Source organism: Vidua chalybeata, chromosome 2 (assembly GCF_026979565.1).
Source record: "Vidua chalybeata isolate OUT-0048 chromosome 2, bVidCha1 merged haplotype, whole genome shotgun sequence".
In the NCBI taxonomy this organism is placed as follows: domain Eukaryota; kingdom Metazoa; phylum Chordata; class Aves; order Passeriformes; family Viduidae; genus Vidua; species Vidua chalybeata.
The window spans coordinates 97,666,256-97,684,886 of record NC_071531.1 but is presented as its reverse complement, the minus strand read 5'-3'; the positions used below and the strand labels follow the sequence as shown (position 1 = coordinate 97,684,886).

General features: G+C 38.4%; 1 protein-coding gene across 2 annotated transcripts; it reads left to right on the top strand.

Annotated features, from left to right (window-relative positions):
- The first annotated feature begins 696 nt into the window (after positions 1 to 696).
- Positions 697 to 18,233, top strand: SERPINE3 (serpin family E member 3). Of its 2 annotated transcripts, XM_053935261.1 has the most exons (9): positions 776 to 822; positions 1,631 to 1,925; positions 4,616 to 4,843; positions 5,493 to 5,690; positions 9,994 to 10,192; positions 11,251 to 11,351; positions 13,404 to 13,490; positions 15,427 to 15,510; positions 17,520 to 18,233. In XM_053935261.1, exons 2-9 carry the CDS (start codon positions 1,667 to 1,669, stop codon positions 17,558 to 17,560), a joined length of 1,197 nt encoding a protein of 398 aa, XP_053791236.1. In that variant the 5' UTR covers positions 776 to 822; positions 1,631 to 1,666; the 3' UTR covers positions 17,561 to 18,233. The 2 variants fall into 2 exon arrangements, with proteins under 2 accessions (XP_053791235.1, XP_053791236.1); XM_053935260.1 differs by lacking the exon at positions 17,520 to 18,233 and having other exon boundaries at positions 697 to 822; positions 15,427 to 15,554.
- Positions 18,234 to 18,631: the final 398 nt, after the last annotated feature.

The window sequence follows — 18,631 nt, the reverse complement described above, 5'->3', positions numbered from 1 at the left end:
GTGTTAATTTTTAAGCCACGTCTTGCTTGTCTTAGATGGCATTGTGAAGCTGTGAGGCTGAACCTGTGAATATGATGAGCAGGATTTGATCCAATCACACAAAGAAAGCCATGAACAGCTGCAACTGCTTTTAAAGCAGTCACAACCACAGCTCTTCTGCTTCTGGTCCATTCAAAGTGGCCCCTTCTTCATTTGCTCTCCTTCAAGTGCAGCACTTTGTTGTTTCTTTCCTTCTGGAAACTAAAGAGTAAAAGAAAATCTTGCTATTTTGGATAGCATTAATTAAAAAAAAAATGGAAATAAAGACATTTTAATTGCATGGGATTTCTGAATAGGGTTTCAAAGTGGGGGTAAAAAAAATAGCTGTGTGCCTGGTACACAGAGAGCCCTTTCTCTTCCCCTTTGTGGCAGAGGAATCAATGGAATTCATATAAAAGAAGGAGGGGGGTGGGAAAAGAGATAGGAGATGCCTTGCTCGGTACCAGCAGGTCACAAGCCTCATGAGGCTCGAGCAGGGCTTGCAAGGAAGTTGCTGACTCTATGTCCATGTGTACCTTTTTGTTCCTTGCCTTGGATTTGCTGGTCAGTGGCATGCTGCTTTGCCTGGCTCTCCATAGAGCTTGTAGCCTACAGGAATTTGGACAGAGTGGTACAGACATCGCCGACAGAGACTCTGATCACTGACTATCCCTTTAAATGCAGTCTCATGACTTGGTCTTTGCTCCACTACCTATTAAAGAAGGAGATAAGACGTTCATAGGCAGTTTCCATTCAGGAACCCAGAAGGACACAGAAAGGCAAGACAATCTAACAGAGCTAACTGTGAGTAAATACGAAGTATTAGAGGTGCTCTCTAGAGCAAAGGGCATGGAGAAAGATTTGTAGGAAATCCTGAGGTGAAAGAAGGTGCAGTAATTTTTAAAATATACTTGTATGCAATCTTCAAATGTGGAATTCTGTAAGGAAAGCTATTCTCTCATTTTAGCACTATTCCTTTAAATATGAATCTAAGTGTCTTTTAATATAACGTTGACCAGTGCTTGATTTCCCATTAAAATCCGATGTGGTGATTTTGTGCTGCAAGCACTGGAGCCTTTTGCAAATACCACCTTTTCTGTCATGCCATAAATTTCATAGAAGGAATATCAGGGGGGAAATTTGAAGCCAGCCTTTTGCAAACATGGATCCAAAGCCCAGCCTGGAGCTTCCAATTAGATTTCTGCACTTCACAAGGGGTGTCCTTTCTTCTGGGAGTGCTGGGTGTAACCCCCTTTCTGCTGGGGACAGAAAGACTGCACTGAAGTGTCCCATCATGTGTGCAGGTAGCTAATTTTTAACCAAGAGGCTGTGTGTCTCCATGCTCTGTAATGGCCAACCATCTTACATGCTACAGCATTCTGGAAAATTCAGTTCTTGTTAGTCAACAGAGTCATCAGCATGCCATACATATGTATTTATGTATTTTCTTTTTTTTTTTTTTTTTTTTAATGACAGTAGCTACTGAGTAGACTTGGACAAGTATTTTAACAGTGATCATTACTACTGCAAGTGATATCTCAACCCTGATGGAAAGTTCCTCTGCCAGCTCAGACTATTGCTTTTCTAAATATATCTGTGTCATTAATTGCAGGTGTTAGCTGGTGGAGACTGTTCCCAGCTCATCTTCATGTTGCCCATTTTATTCTCTGCATTTTTCCTGTCTGTTTGCTGCATAACCAAAGGGAACTGCATCTCCTATGATGAGCTGAGAGAGCACAAGACTGAATTTGCCATCAGTCTCTACCGGCAGGTGTCTGAAGCAGAGAACAAGACCAATCTGGTAGTCTCTCCAGCAAGCGTGGCTGTTTCTTTGGAGCTGCTGCAGTTTGGAGCTCAAGGAAATACCTTTATGGAGCTGCAAGATGCCCTAGGATACAGCATTCATGGTAATGTACTTAGAAAAAATCCTTAGTCTTACTTTTTGTAATAAATCACAAAGATGACAGGAATTGCACACATCATACTGAACCTCTTCTTTCTCTCTGACTGCAAGATGTACTTTTCCCCATCTTTGACAGCCAGGTATCAGATGGACAAAGGAAACTCAAGGGAGTAGCTGACGAACAGGTTATTATTCCTCTTTTTTCTGAATCAGTACTTACTCTCTTATGACACAAAATACAGCTACATCTAGAAAAGCTACTTCCCTAAAGAGCAGAATTACTCCAGGTTTGCCAGAGGTCCATTGTGTCCACTGTGTCCTGGTCTCCTTTATGTGCTCTGCAAAGAATTGCCAGGCAGAAAACAGTGTTATTCTCTCCTATCCCACTAATGAATTTTATGAAACCTGTAGAAGCTGAATTATCTTTAAGACTTTCCTAATGCTATTACAACTGGCCAAAAATATGAAAAGTTATCAGAAGGAGACTGGCAGACAGACATATACATTGACAGATGGACGGTGCAATTGCATCTTTCCCTGAAAGCAGGCTAAAATATAAAACTCACTGGGAATTTGGAAGGGATATGGGAAAGACAGATGTCTTTAAATCCAGCATTAAGTCAGCTGAATTTAAGGATGCTGTTTTCATTTTAGCTCTGGATTATCCTACCATCTCAAATCACATATCAAAAACTATTTTACATTATGGGCAGAATGTTTATGAAAAGCAGATGACTGCCTCATCTTCGAAATTTGCAGCTTACATACAATACTTATGTATAGAGGTAACATTGCTATTTCTCAGCATAAAATTTGCCTTCAGGGTATGAAGACTAAAACCCAGTAACTTCATTGTCCCGTGGTGTAACCAGCCTCAGTCACACCACCATTCTGTACAGCACTGGTATTCAACCCCAGCACAGCAATAAGAGCTAACTCTGGCTGATCCTTACAGATACAGCTACACGTACTGACACAGGGACAGTGCATCTAAATTATGAGCAGCTGATATAACAAAGTCTTGCCAACAGGATTCCTATTTCTGTAAATTCAATTCCTAAACAACATTAATTCATACCAGGATTATACCTTGCTTGACACTTCTGGTCATTAGGGGCTCAGTTATTATGAAAGGACCTTAAAGAATAACATTTCAAAGTGAAATTCAAGCACAGATCTCCACAGAAAATATAACAGAGAAGTGCAGGGATTGTTGATGACCTGCTAGCTCTTTTATGCTCTCTTCTTCTCATGTGGCACATCATGGCAAGCAGACATTTTATCTCCATTTTAGCTGTCTGAGGCATAAACCACTTGAGCTTTGGCTTTCAGTAATATTTATGCAGGAATGTGAAAATAAGGTAGGATGGGATCTATTGTTATTGGTATATAGAGTATTTCCAGTAATGGGGAAGGAAACCACTTCCTCAAATGGTCTAAATCAAATAAATAAATTAAATACTGAGATGAAATTTCCTATAAGATGAATAAACCCAAATTGTATATGTATGTGTATATATATATGTATATGAAAAAATTCCTTTCTTCCAGTAGATGTCTGCATTAATGTTTCTGTTGGTCTGCCCTAACCAATAATGAAGGATATGGTTAAAACCTTAGCAGGCTGAAAACAATGAAAACATCAATGGTTCATTCACTGCTCACAGAGAATCTGCTCTTACATGCACTTGTAAACTTCTTTCAATGTTTGGAAAATTTGTTTACCCTTTTTCTAGTACTAACAAAACCAATGTATAATTGGGATGTATCACTAGACAGCACAGACAAAATGGCATGCTTTAAAACTATTTCTCCTTGCTGTTTTATTAAAGTAATTTTGAGTAGTTGTCCAAGTAAGAATTTGAGACTTTGGTTAGCTAAGCACTTTGGTGAAGTCACAAGCTTGGGATACCACTCCTCACATTCATCTCTGCTTCTAATTTACCATCTTTGACTTCTCACATCTTCCAGAGAGCTCATCAAGTGCTCCCATACTAATGCAAAACACACAAGAATAATACTTTACACCTCAGATCATGTCAGTTTTCTAAAAATAAGAAAAAAGCCCACTATTGTGGTCTGTATAAATAAAGGAGTCACTTTTAGCACATGAAGCAATTTATCAGCTAGGTTTAGGATTGCCAGGGCTCATCAGCAGTACTGGGCCAGTTTGGGACACAATCCTTCAAGAAATCAAACAACACCTAAGGGCCCAAGGGTGGCAGAGGGACTGTCAGAGAAATGCCTTTCCTGGGATAGGTGGATAACATAAGGAGAAGGAGATAGCGGGGTTGTGGCATTTGCAGCTCAGCCAGTCATGGCCAGAGGCACTAGACCTCACTGGTGGGAACTCAGAGTGACCAAGAAAAAATAACTACCTTATGAACTGTTAAGAACTGTGTCTGCATAGAACTGTGAGCCAGACATGAGATCAGGCACTTGACAAATCTGCACTAGAGTGATTTTTACAGACACGTGAAGAGAGCTTTCCAACGCCCAGCACATCACTGCCCGTGGCAGCAGTGCTTGACAGGAATACTCCACAAAGTCAAGGCTGCTCCAGTTGTTTTAGGGCTTTAACAGTCAGAGGACACCAGTGTCAGCACTGGAGCTGAGAGCTGCGAAGCCCTGGGGCAATCCCTGCTGTCCCTAACCTCAGCACAACAATTGCAGTTTCTGTCTCTTGCCTGGCAGATCAAAGCGTGCAGGATTTCATGCGCACGGTGGATGAAGCAGTGACTGACTCCAGCCAAGGCACAGTGGTGCAGCTGGGATGTTCCCTCTTTGTGGACGCGGGCGTGCAGCTCTCGCCCGACTTTGCCGAGCGCGCCGCACGCTGGGCCAACAGCAGCCTGCTCCAAACCAACCTCACCGACCCCAACACCACCCACACACAGGAATGGATCACCACTGACCTTGCAGGTACCATAGGGACCCACAGGAATGGTTGCACATGAATGAAATGTAAAATAGGAGTAATGGGAGAAACTGCATTTAACCAAGCGTAAAGATTTTTGCCATGCTCCATGTTGCCCAAACCAAGGCTGAAAGCCAGGAAACCTAATTCTTCTGTTAACACTCATCTGTAATGTGAAGAGCTGGAATAGGTCTGCATCTGTAAGCAGTGTCAAGCTGGTAACCACTTTGCCTTGTTCCCTTAATTTTTAAAAAGGCAATCCTTTGCAGTGTTCTCAGTTTTAATTAGGAACAGCCAAATTCCCCTTGGACTGTATTCACAGCACTGAATGCTTTCATGGTGCTATGAGGGACACACAGGGGCATAAGCTCAGCAGTCAGACTGTGAGTTTAAAAAGTCAAAATGGGGAATTAACACACTGACCAGCTCAATCTCAGCTCTGGGGAGAGCATGGAACAACAGGCAGCCCCAGTGAGGTGCATGTGTAGGTGGGGAGGGGAAGGTAGAGGGTGAGCAGTGCCTTATGAGTTGTGCCTCTTGGCCTTAGGGATGGAGAGGGTCTCAGCTTGCTTTATTTAGTCACATAGATCTGGCCTTTAGGCCTGGGCACATAAGACTGCATGTGTTCCCCTCCCTTGTCTCTTTTTCATGCAGATGAGGATATGCATGGGATGACACTGGAGAGCACTGGGTCATCACTCAGCCAGGTCACCCTGGTGAGCACCCTGTACTTCAGAAGCATGTGGCAAAGAAAGTTTTCCTTCATGGATTCCCAGATGTTGCCTTTTACGACACCAGAGGGCTCAACCCTGAAAGTGCCTACCATGCACCACACAGCTGAAGTTAACTATGGTAACTGTCCTTGATCCATATTTGATCTACTGTGCAATTTGGAACAGATTTATTTAATTCCCACAGATATCACACTAAGATGTGTTGTTTTCCCAGCTTGGAGAATCTCACAAGAAGTCCCATCAAATGAAGGTGACCAAATTGACTCTTCATAATTCCAGGCAATTGAGAAACAGGTCCTGGGTTCAAAATGGTTCCTAAAATATCTACTGTCCCTGTCCCATCCCTCACAGACCAACAGCTCCCAGTACTCCATAACAAACTTGTCAGCTGTAGGAAACAGTCAAAAGGCACCAATACATCATGCCATGAGAAAGAAAGATGAGAGACTGAGGGTACTGCAATATACAAAGTCCTTTACAATAGCATGGAGCTGGTCAAATAAAGCTGGCTAGGAAGGGGCTACAGTAGAAAGCATATCTGACCCCATGACAGAGGGGCACTTAAGACTAAAATTGTATCAAACCCTACCAATTTGATTTGTTGGGTAAGAAATTTCCTGGTCCCTCAGCCAAATCACTGAGCACCAGAGGGAGCAGAGCATAACCAGGAGCACCAGCACTGCAGCCAAGTCTTTAGGGAAAAACTGCAGATCTTCAGGGATAAATTCTAGAAAAAGAAAAGAAATTCTTATGTCATGTATACCAAATCAGTGGATGATCTCAGCATGGGCTTAAAACAGTATAAATATAGGTCAAACTTTTATTTGTATAATATATGAATACAGTGTAGGCTACTTTCAAAGGCTTGATGTATGTGGGTTGCTGACAGAAGAACTCATGCTGCAGGCTTAATTTTTTGCCAACAGGAACTTTGCCAGTTAGCTACACAATCTCTTTTAAAATATAAAAAGCTCTTTTCCCTCCTACTCTAACTTTCAGAACTGCACTTGGGTAAAAACTGTCCAAATTCCAAATCTAAATTTTTTCAAGACAGATTTATATCTCTTAACATCCTGCCTGATTTATCCTTTAAGTTAAATAGCTTCTCTTCCACTTTAATATTTACTCCCAAAAGTAATTGCAAGCCACCAAGTTTTATCTCAATTTCCTAATAGCTAAGATTAAGATGCCAGGCTCTTCTAAACTATTCAAAAACCAAATTCTTCAAACTCTCCACTAGTTCTTTTTTTGAACTTTTCCAATTTAAATTAATATTTCTTTAAAATAAATGACCAGAAATGTACATAAAACTTTCAATGAGGGCATACATATACTTGATAAAATGCTTTCACAATTTCTGTGTCTTGATAAAAATACCTTGTGTAGAGTATTGCAGAATCAGCTCAGGGTGGTTACTCAAGGTTGGCCCCACCTGGGCCTTTTTCCTTTTGGCACCTTTTTCCTATGTAAATCAGGGGGAGGGAAATCTCCAGAGATACATAAATTCTTTGTGTGTTTTTGACCCACTATTTTGTTTCCACCACTCCAGTCTTCACAGCAACCTCACTGCTTGTCTTTGATAAAAGTCTTGAGTGTTGACAATACTTTGGAAAGCTACTAGTGACCCTTTTTAACCTCTTGTACCTTTGCTCATTGTAGTTTCCCCTTCAAGTGGCTGCTTGCTGTCTTTCCTTTCTGGTTCTAAGTGCCACCAATTCTACCTGTAAATAGTGGCACAGTGAAACAATGTTTAATGTTTTACCTAAAACTAGATGGCTGGATCTATGCCTTTTTATCAAATTAGTTAACAAGTCAAAAAAGTTTATAGTTTTGTTTGCCAGTCTACATGACATGGAAATTTATCTCAATTTCTATTTCTCTCTGTGACCTGATTATTTTTTTCTCCAGAGTGTCCTAAAACTTCTCAAAGACAGACTTAAAGTTTCCCAGATTGCCTTCTTTTTCTTACAAATGTACTCTTGTTCCCGAAAAAACTGAATCATCAGGCTATTAAAAATCTTTGCTGACTCATTTGCAATTCTACATCCAAGTTCTTCTCATATTCTGCGGTGGTGATCATTAAGGTCCCAGATTATTAAATGACAGAAGGCAGGATGATGCTGTTGCTTGTACAAGTAGAGATCTCAGGTAAAGCCAATTACCAGGAGCTCCACAGCTGAGCTGCTTTGTCTGACCATATATTTGCTGCAGAGTCCTTGCAAAGCTGATGCGAAATTATTTGTTGTGCTCTTTTGACCACTTGCTAAAACACAAGGAACTCCATCCTATCATCCTTAAGTAGGTAGCTAGAGCACTAAATTTTTGCACAGAAAAGGAGAGACAAAATATTTTGATTACCTTCCCTTCATCCAGCCTGAAACATGTGAGCTCTCTGCAGCTGGAGGGACTTTTGAGGAAAGCCAAAATAGAAGGGATAATTTAAAATTTGCTGGTTGTCAGATTTGATTGGGCCAATTCAATCTTTGTCACTAAAAAATCCAGAAACGTTTCTAACAAATCAGTTCAAACTTAATGCAAAAGACTGGCTCAGTACAGCTAAACAGAGGACTGAGATGACTGTCCTTTATTATTAAACGATAGCAGCTGTGCCCCACCAGGATCCAGAACACAGAGTGAGAAAGATAAGCTGTGGCCTGTTATCAATTGCAGCATTTACAACATTGTTTATCCTTTGAACGTTGCCACACAGAACAAACCAGCCTAGGAATAAGTAAGACTGCTCTAAGAAAATGTCAACATTACTGTTCACACACACTTCTTAAACACCACAACTATTTTACATACTCATTTTTCTAAGCATTTTGTTAACTATGTTTGAATTTTAATTTAGCATATGTGTAATCCTTATGGGATGCTCAAAATTAGTTCAAGCAATGAACACTAAATGTTCTGACTCAATAATCTTAAGTCTTTTATTTTCTTTCTAATTAATAAATAAGGACTGTATAACCTTTGTGCAGAATGTGCTGACTTCAAAATATCAGCATGCCCACAAATTATACCACTCATATCCAGTGCACTGCAAATATAAATCTTCCTTGCCTGCCTATTAGAAACCAGAGCATCTTTTCCCAGCAAATGCTCTACATGCTGGGAGCTGGTTTTAACAGAGCAATTCTCTCTCCAGACTGCAAGGCAGGAGGGCTGGTCTACAAGCCTAAAATTCAATCTAGCAGAACAATCAACACTTAATGAATCCTCACTAGTCCATATCTGCAAAACTAACAAACACTGTACACTAAATATTTCAGAAATCCTATAGCTATGTATTTATTGGCAAATATTTAGATATTATGAACATGAGCTGTCCATATACAGTTATTTACAACCACTGACTCAAACAGTGTGAGCATCTACCCTTGAAGATACAACTGCTACAGCTGGGTGAAGGAGGTGTAGATTCAATATTTTGGATGGCTTAAAGGCAGTAAGACTTTCATTTGTGCCTTGTACTTAAGTTGTATTAAACTCCTGGCCCAATAACTATTGCTGAGTGTTCCTGAAATGCTACTTACTGGATTCTCAGATGAAAAAATTAGGAAGCAAAATTGTGACAACCAAATCTGTTCTACTGTATAACAGAATTCATTAGAAATGTCTGGATGAATTTTTTTTTTTGATTATGGGATGGAAATTATACTTTTAAATGGCTGTTACAGATTGCTGTAAAGCTAATTGGAAGCTTGGAAGCTTGGAAGCTTTTACTTTGGAGACTATTTTTTATGACCTTCATCTGACTGTGATAGGTCTCTGTGCCTATATTTAAAAAATATATAAATGTTGTGCTTAAATAGAAAATAAATAAATAGTAAATGTTTAAATAAGCATATACTAGCTCTTGTTTAATGGAACTATTTTTTTTCTTGAAATAAGAGTAAAATTGACTTTTAAAGGTAGTAAAGATGGAAACATGAGCCAAAGTAGGTTTCAATTAATCAAATAGGACACTGCATTTTGTTTTTGTAATTCCTATCTGTTGTAGTAAAATTCTAGTGAAAAATATAAAATTGTAAGTTTATTCAAATAACATACATTGGGGGAAAAGTCATCATAGTTGCTGTCATTGACTTGGTAGTTTTGGGGGTTTTGTCCCCAGAGCAAGGAGGACAACTGTTATATGGAAAAGAAATAAAATGCCCATGCTCTGCTGAGGTGGCTCTTCAGGTGCTATCAGTGGCATTGGCACTGCTCTGCCAAGATATCTGTGTCTCTGACACTCAGCTCTGTTAGGTGAGTTAACAGCAACCTGAGCTGGCTACAGGAGCCCAAGAACTGGAGACCACTCCTTACATCCCACCACAGCTACTCTGAACTGTCTGCTGACCCCAGCAAGGGTTGTGGGTTTGGGGTTTTCTTCCCACTTGAATGAAGAAATAAGATCTCTCTTTGCCCACCCACAGGCCAGTTCCAGACTGCAGCTCTGGAGGCTTTCAGCGTGGTCGAGTTACCCTACCTGGGGGAGAAACTCAGCATGTTCCTAGTGCTTCCCAGCCACAAAAGAACACCTTTGTCCCAGATTGAGTCTCACCTTTCTGCCAAAACCATAACCCACTGGGCCAACAGCTTGAAGAGAACAAAGATGGACATTTTTCTGCCTAGGTAAGCAATGTTAACACAACAGATTCACTACTTTAGCTGTCAGAATTCCATGTGACAGTGTTGACACAAGCAGTGTGTGAGCAAAATCAAATTACGTGCTTTTGGTTTCATTATCTGTCACATGATCAGAGATGCTCTAACACTTTCTTAAACCACAAAGAGGTGAGCCAGGAATTACAAGACTTTCTGGTTACACTCTGTACTGTTTTGAAAAACCTAAGCATTTCAGTTGATCCTACAGCTTTTACTTACTATTTGTTTGGGATATAAATCCTTTAAGGATCTAAACCAGAGAAATGTTGCTTGACCTTTCCCACACTCATTTTTCTCTTTGTCTAAGGAAGAACAAACATATAACCTCCTAAAGACACACTATTTCATATTTTCTAAACTTGCCAGAGTACTAAAAAGGTACTAGACAAAGAGCTTGGCCCCCCTCCAGCAGCCATAACCATCTTTCCATGCACAAAGCAGGTTTCACTATTAATTTTCCACTTTAGTCAGTTGTTGTTTTAGCAAACACCTATGCTGGAGGTATTTTCTATCATCTACTCCAATGAAATTGCATAGCAGGAGGAATTAGGCACAGAAGGCTTTATGTGGCTGTATCTATTGTATGGATTAGCACGGAAGGGCTTCATTACACACGTCTTACAATGTATTCATCACATTAACAGAGCACTGAAAACCAGTGTGTATATTAATATTTGTTTTCTTTCAAGCTAATTTTTGGGAAACGTTTCCAAGGGCCATTTGCTATAGCCAAAAATAACTTTAGAAAGAGAACACTTTGTGAAAATGCAAAATTCACATGTTGAGAAGACTTAGTAGCAGTCTGATTGCAACAGAGGGTGGCGAGGGATTCCTTCTGTTAATGTCTTCAGTTGAAGGTGAGCTACTTTTCTGCAAATACACTTAATCAGACAATGCACTGGGCTCATACAGGAAGAGATGGATGAAATGCAAAGGCTTGAAATAAATTGTATCTCTTAATGCCTTTTAATTCTACAAATTCTACAAATCCTTCATTTAAATAAAATCTATCACAATTATTTCAGGTTCAGTATTCAAAGCGTTTTTGACCTAAAGACAGTTCTTTCTGCTTTGGGAATTAGAGATGCATTTGATCCCATCACTGCTAATTTTAAAGGCATTTCAGGTAAGAGGCTTGACGAAATACAAAATGATCCTTGACCCAATAGTTTTAAGACTCTTATATTTGAATGATTTGCTAGGCCTGGGTCTTCTGAATCGATTGTACTTCTTTATCTGTGAAAATCTAAAGCACAATTCACACTCAACTGCAATTGTATTTTGAGCTGTTTTGTAGGAAAGAGGAACCTGAAAAGGACAGGTTACTTTTGGTCTTGAACTTACTTTTTTCTTGTCTATAAGATTAAAACTATCAAGACAGTGTAGGCTTGGGAAAATGGTTATTTATTCAGAAATTTAGGATGCGTTAGTAAAACTTACATTCCTGTTTGTGTTTTCAAATAGTTATTTAACAGTGAGGGATGCTGGTCCAACAAGTCTATATTCCAACTCCTGACACTGCAAACAATACTATATATAGGCTATATATACTGTCTTGCTAATCCAGTAATCAGTATACAAAGTTATACTTTCCCTTTGCTAAAATACTGTTGTTATTATTAAATTCTTGAGTTTGGAACACTGAAATTCTTCTGCTCCTTGGAAAATTTGTCCCCATTTAATATTAAATGAAAAATAAAGAATCCACATTATTTATTATTTTTCTTTTGACTCCTTCCAGCAACAAAATATTTCAACTTAGTCATTTCTGCTCACAGTAAAGACTTGGGAGTGGTAGCTGCCCAGCAAGCAGCTCACATTCTTGTGCATGTGAGTGAATAAATGAAATTGCTCCAATTCAAACAAACCTGCTTTTACAGAAAAGTTGCTTTCCTGGGATGAACCTCAGAAGGCACATCACTCATGGAGTTTTTATGCTGCTCTTAAAATTGAACATATCAATGTTACATTGCAATACAAATCTCAGACTGCACAGAGCTGCACATTAAAATAATTTGTTACTGCTCACCGCTGCTTTGCTTATTGCAAACAAATGTTAATATACTGATAAACTACACAAGGATGTATTTTATAAAGTTAATATCTATTTAAATAAGATAAAAACTTTGGGGAAATTAATTCCATATACAATATAATTTAGCAGCTTTCGTTTGGCTTTTGGCATACAGGGTAAGGCTTGTAGAAGTATTTGATCCTGCCCTGGCAGAGTTATGGAACAAAGGATATGTTGAGGCTCTTTTTAGTTCTTCTCTTACACCACCATGTCACAGAAGTAGGGTTCTATATGGTCTAAGAGAGATGTAAGGCAGAGTTTACAAGGAAAATGTATCTTTTACTTAACCAATAGATAGTAAAAAAAAAAAAAAAAAAAAAAGGTAAGTTTTCATTTTCTCTTCCGTATGAAGCAGAAAGATAATCTTCAGAGTATTTACTCTCAGATCAGGTTTAGCAAACAAATGCATTTCTTCATTTCAGACCTGAAATAGCTTTTTTATACCTGAAAGCTTGTATATTCCCCCTCAAAATGTGCAAGATTTATCTACTTTTTAAAATTCTTGCTCTCCCTAATTTTGTCCTGCTTGCTTCCCTCTCATTTTTTTTTCTGACTGGACAAAATTAAGACAGAAATAGACAAAATTCTCTTTTAGCATTTCTTTGATTTCACCTCCATGTTGGTCTTGATCCTTGAATTCAGACAAGAAAGACAAAATTTCTCAACCTTTCCTGCTTTCTGCCTTTTGCAGGCCGCTGGAGAAAAGCAGACTTGTAACACTCTCTTCAGTGTCTTTCTGAAATTAATTATTTTCCAAGATTCATTTTATGTCACAGTTCCATTGTTTCTTCCTGAAGAACATTTTTTCTGTATTTCCCTTCCAAGGGTTCTTCAGTTCTTTCATTGTCCTTACTCTGTTTATGTTTCTATTTTCACTATGTAACCTTGCCTTCCTGGAGACCTCTCGAACTAGTAACTCCCATTCAGCATTCAATCCACTGTTATTCATATAGTGGGAGAACAGTCAAATGCTGAAATACCTAACAGTTATGTGATCCTTACATTCTGCAGGAAAAAATAAGGTAAAAGTATTCTGAGTATTTTTTAAAAATATGTTTGTAATGAAATGCAGAAAATAACTTACTAATTTTTGGTGTTTTGCAGAGCAAGATAGTCTTTATATTTCAGAAGCTATTCACAAAGCAGAGATAGAAGTAACAGAAGATGGTACAAAGGCATCAGGAGCTACAGGTAAATCAAATACTCAGACAAACTTCTCACTTCTGGAGCTTACCACTATAACCAACCACTAGTCTCTTATTTAAAACAAAAAAAGCATGGTAGAATTTACATGTATGCCTAACAAACATTTCTATTTAACACACTTTCATTTTACCTTTGTAATTGCTCATAAGAAACCTTAATTTTTGATGTCTGACTAAGGTGTAATGGCTCAAATGAAAAAAAAACAACTTTACCAGTCCAGGGAAAATCTAGTTTGAGAAAATATAACATATATATTTTTCTGCTGGTTAAATATCTATTTGCTCAGATCATAAGAAAAAAAAATGAAAAAAAGGTTACTAATATTTTATCTACAGCTCCTGAACTGTTAAGGGATTTGAGGACGATCCCTTTGATAGCATTAATGGTAATGGATGGGCAAGTTTTATACAGACAAGCTTGATTCTTACATACTTTGAAGTGTGACCTTCATGTGCAGTAGCTCCTGCTAACAGATCACTTCCACACGAGCAGATGGGACTGGGTGAGTGGGAGACTCAGAGCAAAGTCTCAGCTATGGACTACCCAGTCAGTACATGAGTCATTCACCATTAACCACATCTTGCCTTTCTGCTTCCCTGGGCTGTGCCAAGGATAAATGTGCTCCACATCACAAATGCTGCTGGGTCCTTGGCTGGGGACCAGAGCACTCTACCACTTCTCCTCCTTGCTCCCAGGAAGTAATTCAAGAGGCATGTAGAGAGCATGGCAGTGCATCTCACTGTGGTGCCCAATTTGTTGCGTATCCCTTCACTCCAACATCCCACAGCTGCAATGCCAAAAACAACCTGAGCACACCTGAATTGATGTATTCAGTATTCCTCTAGAAACAAAAAGACACATGTGTACATAGAGGGGTGTACAGAGAACATCTGGCATAACTAAGTTAACCTTTCTGCAGAACTGTACAGTTTTAAGATTTGTAACAGTTTTAATCCCTGTCAGGGCAGTAATGTTTTTAATAACTTTGTGGTAAGGCGCATACAAAATAAAAGCTTTAGGTGACTTCAATTACATACCAAAGACTAAGGAGAATAGACCTTTATCCCCTTGAAACCAATGCCAAAACATCCCTTAACTCCAATCAGACCAAGCTGACAAGCAGATTTTAAAAAGTGCAATTATGTTTATTGTTTATTTCAAAAGATCTAGTGACATGATGACTTGAAACTAGGCATATTTTTTTTACAAGTGCTAAAATGGTGCCTTCCCAAACTAATTCCATTGTTTTAACTGTTCAAAAAATAATCCAGATCTGGTGGGTTTAGTGGTGGGGTTTTTGACAATGAATTCTTAATACTATATAGCTTAAAGGAAGAATTTATTTAAACAAGATGTATTTTAATAATAGCTGAGCCATCACAACTCTTAAAATTTCTTTATTTAATCTAATAATTAACCCACAGCCAGAGAGGAAAGACAGTTATAAACTGAGTTGAGGATACTTAAGATTTTGTTGAGAGCTCTGACAAGAGAAAATCCACAACGATGTAGGTATTTCTCTGCTGCTTGTCTCCCAGTTGGATAAGGAACTACTTTTGTGCCTTGCTTATCTTTTTCACCAGAACAGCACAGCTAGGAATTGGCTAACAGGTGAGGCAACAGCATGGTATGACTTCAGCAGAGTTAGGGATGTGATGACAACAAAAATTACCTTTGAGATCCAATGCCAGGCAAACGCTCTTCAGCACTGAAATATGCACAAATCACATGCATGTAGTCTCACAACTCCTGACTTGTTAATTTTGCCAGACTGATCTCACTAGGATAAAATTGTTGGTTTTGTCTTAAAGCAGAGAAGCAACTCAAAAGTCAAGGTACTAACCAGAGCTTGAGGGCACTGTATAGAAGATGGAAAGAAAGGAAGATGCATTTTACTGATGTTTTCTTTGTTGCATTACAGCAATGGTCTTACTGAAAAGATCTCGAACACCTATTTTCAAAGCAGATCGACCTTTCACATTTTTCCTGAGACAAGCTAATACAGGTATGCATGCTCTGCCTTTCAGGAGCAGAATCCTGCACAAGTAACACTGAAATCAATACAAACAGCACACTATTCTTCAGTCCAGGAAACTTCAAACAACCACAGAAACAGTGGGGATTGGTGTTTTAAAGCATAGATTTTAATTTCCTTAAAAAGAATGTATAATAGTCATAGAAGTCTAGGAAGCCAGATTAGCTGGTTCTTTGGACATGCTAATGTGAGCTATGTGCTCAAAAAATTTCTATCAAGATGATAGGCACTAGAGAGATCTCAGATGCTAAACATGCCAGCATCAAGAACTGATCTCTACAGTGCAATTCAAATTACAAACAGGCTAGACCAGCTGGATTAACATCTGAAGTAGTTAAAATAGAAACCTTTCCCTATAAAGGAAACTTATCCATGCCCATACTGATAGCAAACAGACTTCGGCCAAAAATATTTCCTTGCAACTGTTAACTCTTTTCTTGCAAATGACCTCCCCTGGCCCTCAGACAAAAACCACCCAAAAAACCCAAACAGAACTGCAGAGCATCTGAGTGAAACATCACAGCGGTCTTTTAGCTTCAGTAACAAATTTTAAGTCTCATTTCACACGTCTAATCCCATTAAGTTACTCCAGAAGGTCTGCCAAAAGAAAACACCCTATAGCTTGTTGGCAATAATAAAGAACTGCATTATTCACCATTTAGCAGGTATTTGCTACTCTGAAGCATCAGGCCAATATCCAACAACTCTCACCATTCTTAACAATGCAGTAATTTTGCACCTGAAGTATTTTCCTAAAAATCATTCAAACCACCACATTTCTCTCATAACTGGGGTCACAGCCATTTAGATTTTCAAGGAACATACAGACATTTATAGGGTTCAGTAAAACACTGGGGCCTAGCACAAAGAAATAATTTTCCTTATCTGCTTCCAAGCAACACACACTGTTCTCTTAGTCAGTGAATACCTGTGTATGAAACATTTTGTTTTAAAAACCTATATTGTGAATTTTGACCACAGTGCAAGCACCCAAAGAGAAAATTACTGCCTTGGTTGGAATTTTGTTTTAAATATGCTTTGGCAATCATTACCAGTCAATGAATAAAACTATTTTACTTGGCAAATGCAGAATTTTAAAATAAAAAGCATTAATAAGCTCACCTATGAAACATGAGCCATAGACTCTTCAAGATTAAGAACAAACTTACTTTGGTGAATAAAATGGTCAGTTTACAATATATATAAATTATATAAAGAGGAAGGAAATCAGATTGTAAACCAGGATTTTTATGTAAAGCATAAAATACACACATTTTTGATTTTGAGTTGATTGGAAGGTATTTCCGTAATTCAAGCTTTCTAATGCAAAAAAGTGAAAACATTCATTTGCTCAGACTTAGTGATTCAAGTTTTTGAGGTATGGAAAACTTGAACAGGTAAACTGTTCATCCACCTGTCTAAAAGTGCTTAAAACTTCTATGCCCATAAAGTTCTTAATGAATCCTTACATAGACCAAAAGTATTCATTGCATCAATTTTCTAGTAATAGTAGAAATATGTTTTCCAATACTTAAAATAGCATAGTTCTGCTCAACATAATTGAAAAATGTTAGTGCTTTTTTAATCTGAATTTCAGGTTTAAGTACATTGACTTTGAAGGACAGGCAAGGTAACAACATTACAAATAACAAAACAAATCCAGTCCATCTGAGGCAGTCATTTAATTCTCTCCTGTAACTGAAATATGAACACAAAGCAATGAACTTCAGTTCTATTTTGCTCAGTGAAAGTTTCAGATTTTGTCAGGTTCCTGGTTTGGGCTACCAATTATTTGGAACGATTTTTCTAATACAGAAATGTTTAATTATTTTAAGACAAGCATGCAATTGCAGTCAGTTATTCCATACAAGCAATGAATGATCTACTAATTCCATGCCTAACTTATGTGTTTAAACTATATTACACTTAGAAAATGTAGCCCCAAACTGAAATAATGTTAATATTGTTTTCATTTACAGGTTCAGTACTTTTTATAGGAAGAGTTACAAATCCTTCATAATAAGCACTAAATGCATACCCTGACTTCTGCTCCTCCTATGATGAGATTTCCTCCAATGAAATTAAAGGCTACATTGTATTTATTAAAACACAATTTTAAGCATGTCACTTTTCCAAGACTCTCCACTATCTTATTACATTGTAGACACTGTTGAAACTTAGAGCTGTCTAGGAATCATCAGCACCACAACTACAAAGACAGTATCCAAATAAACATTAAAAAAAAAAAACTGAACTGGTTTAGCCTCCTAAATGTTTAACAATATGATCCAACAGCTTCCTTTCAACTTTACCATGGCTAAAGACTGCTTGACTGTTGCTGAGTACGTAGGTCATTTGAATGAAAACAACCCACAAGAAAGCTTTGCTATATTATTTTTCAAGCACAATTTCATTTCCCTGTCCTGAAGTCAAAAGCTTAAGAATAAAATTGAAATTCAGTCTGACCTGAGACAGTTATAATCCAGCTGATATAAAAGGTAACAAGCAAGCAGCAAAAAAACGTGAAAAGAAAATCAAGTTAAAAGGCTGTTTCAAAACTGAGACAGAATCACAGAATCATTAAGGTTGGAAAATACCTCTCAGATCATGGAGTCCAACCATTAACCCAGCGCTGCCAAGTCCACCACTAAACCAAGTCCCTAAACACCACACCTACACACTTTTTGAACACTTCCAGGGATGGCGATACTACCACTTGCCATGGCAGCCTGATCCAGACAGAGCAGGTAAGAAGCAGAAATACCCACTCAGTCACCAAACATATGCTGCTAAAAGAGGTAGCAGTACCACCTCTATTGCCTTTGAAGTGTACACAACATAGAACAGACATCACAAGAACAACACTGAATGTGACTACCGGCATCATGAAAAATGGGGGGTGGTTTTCAGCATCCTCACAAAAGTTGGGATATGGCAATTGTTCAGGAACTCATGGCACAAGCATCAGAAAAACCTAGGCCCACAAAGATTTTGGGTGAAGACTGCAAACCACTGACTCCCGAGAAAAGCATCAGAGAGAAATATGTTTTATTCAGCTCCCATTGAATCAAACAAAGCCTTGCAGATAACC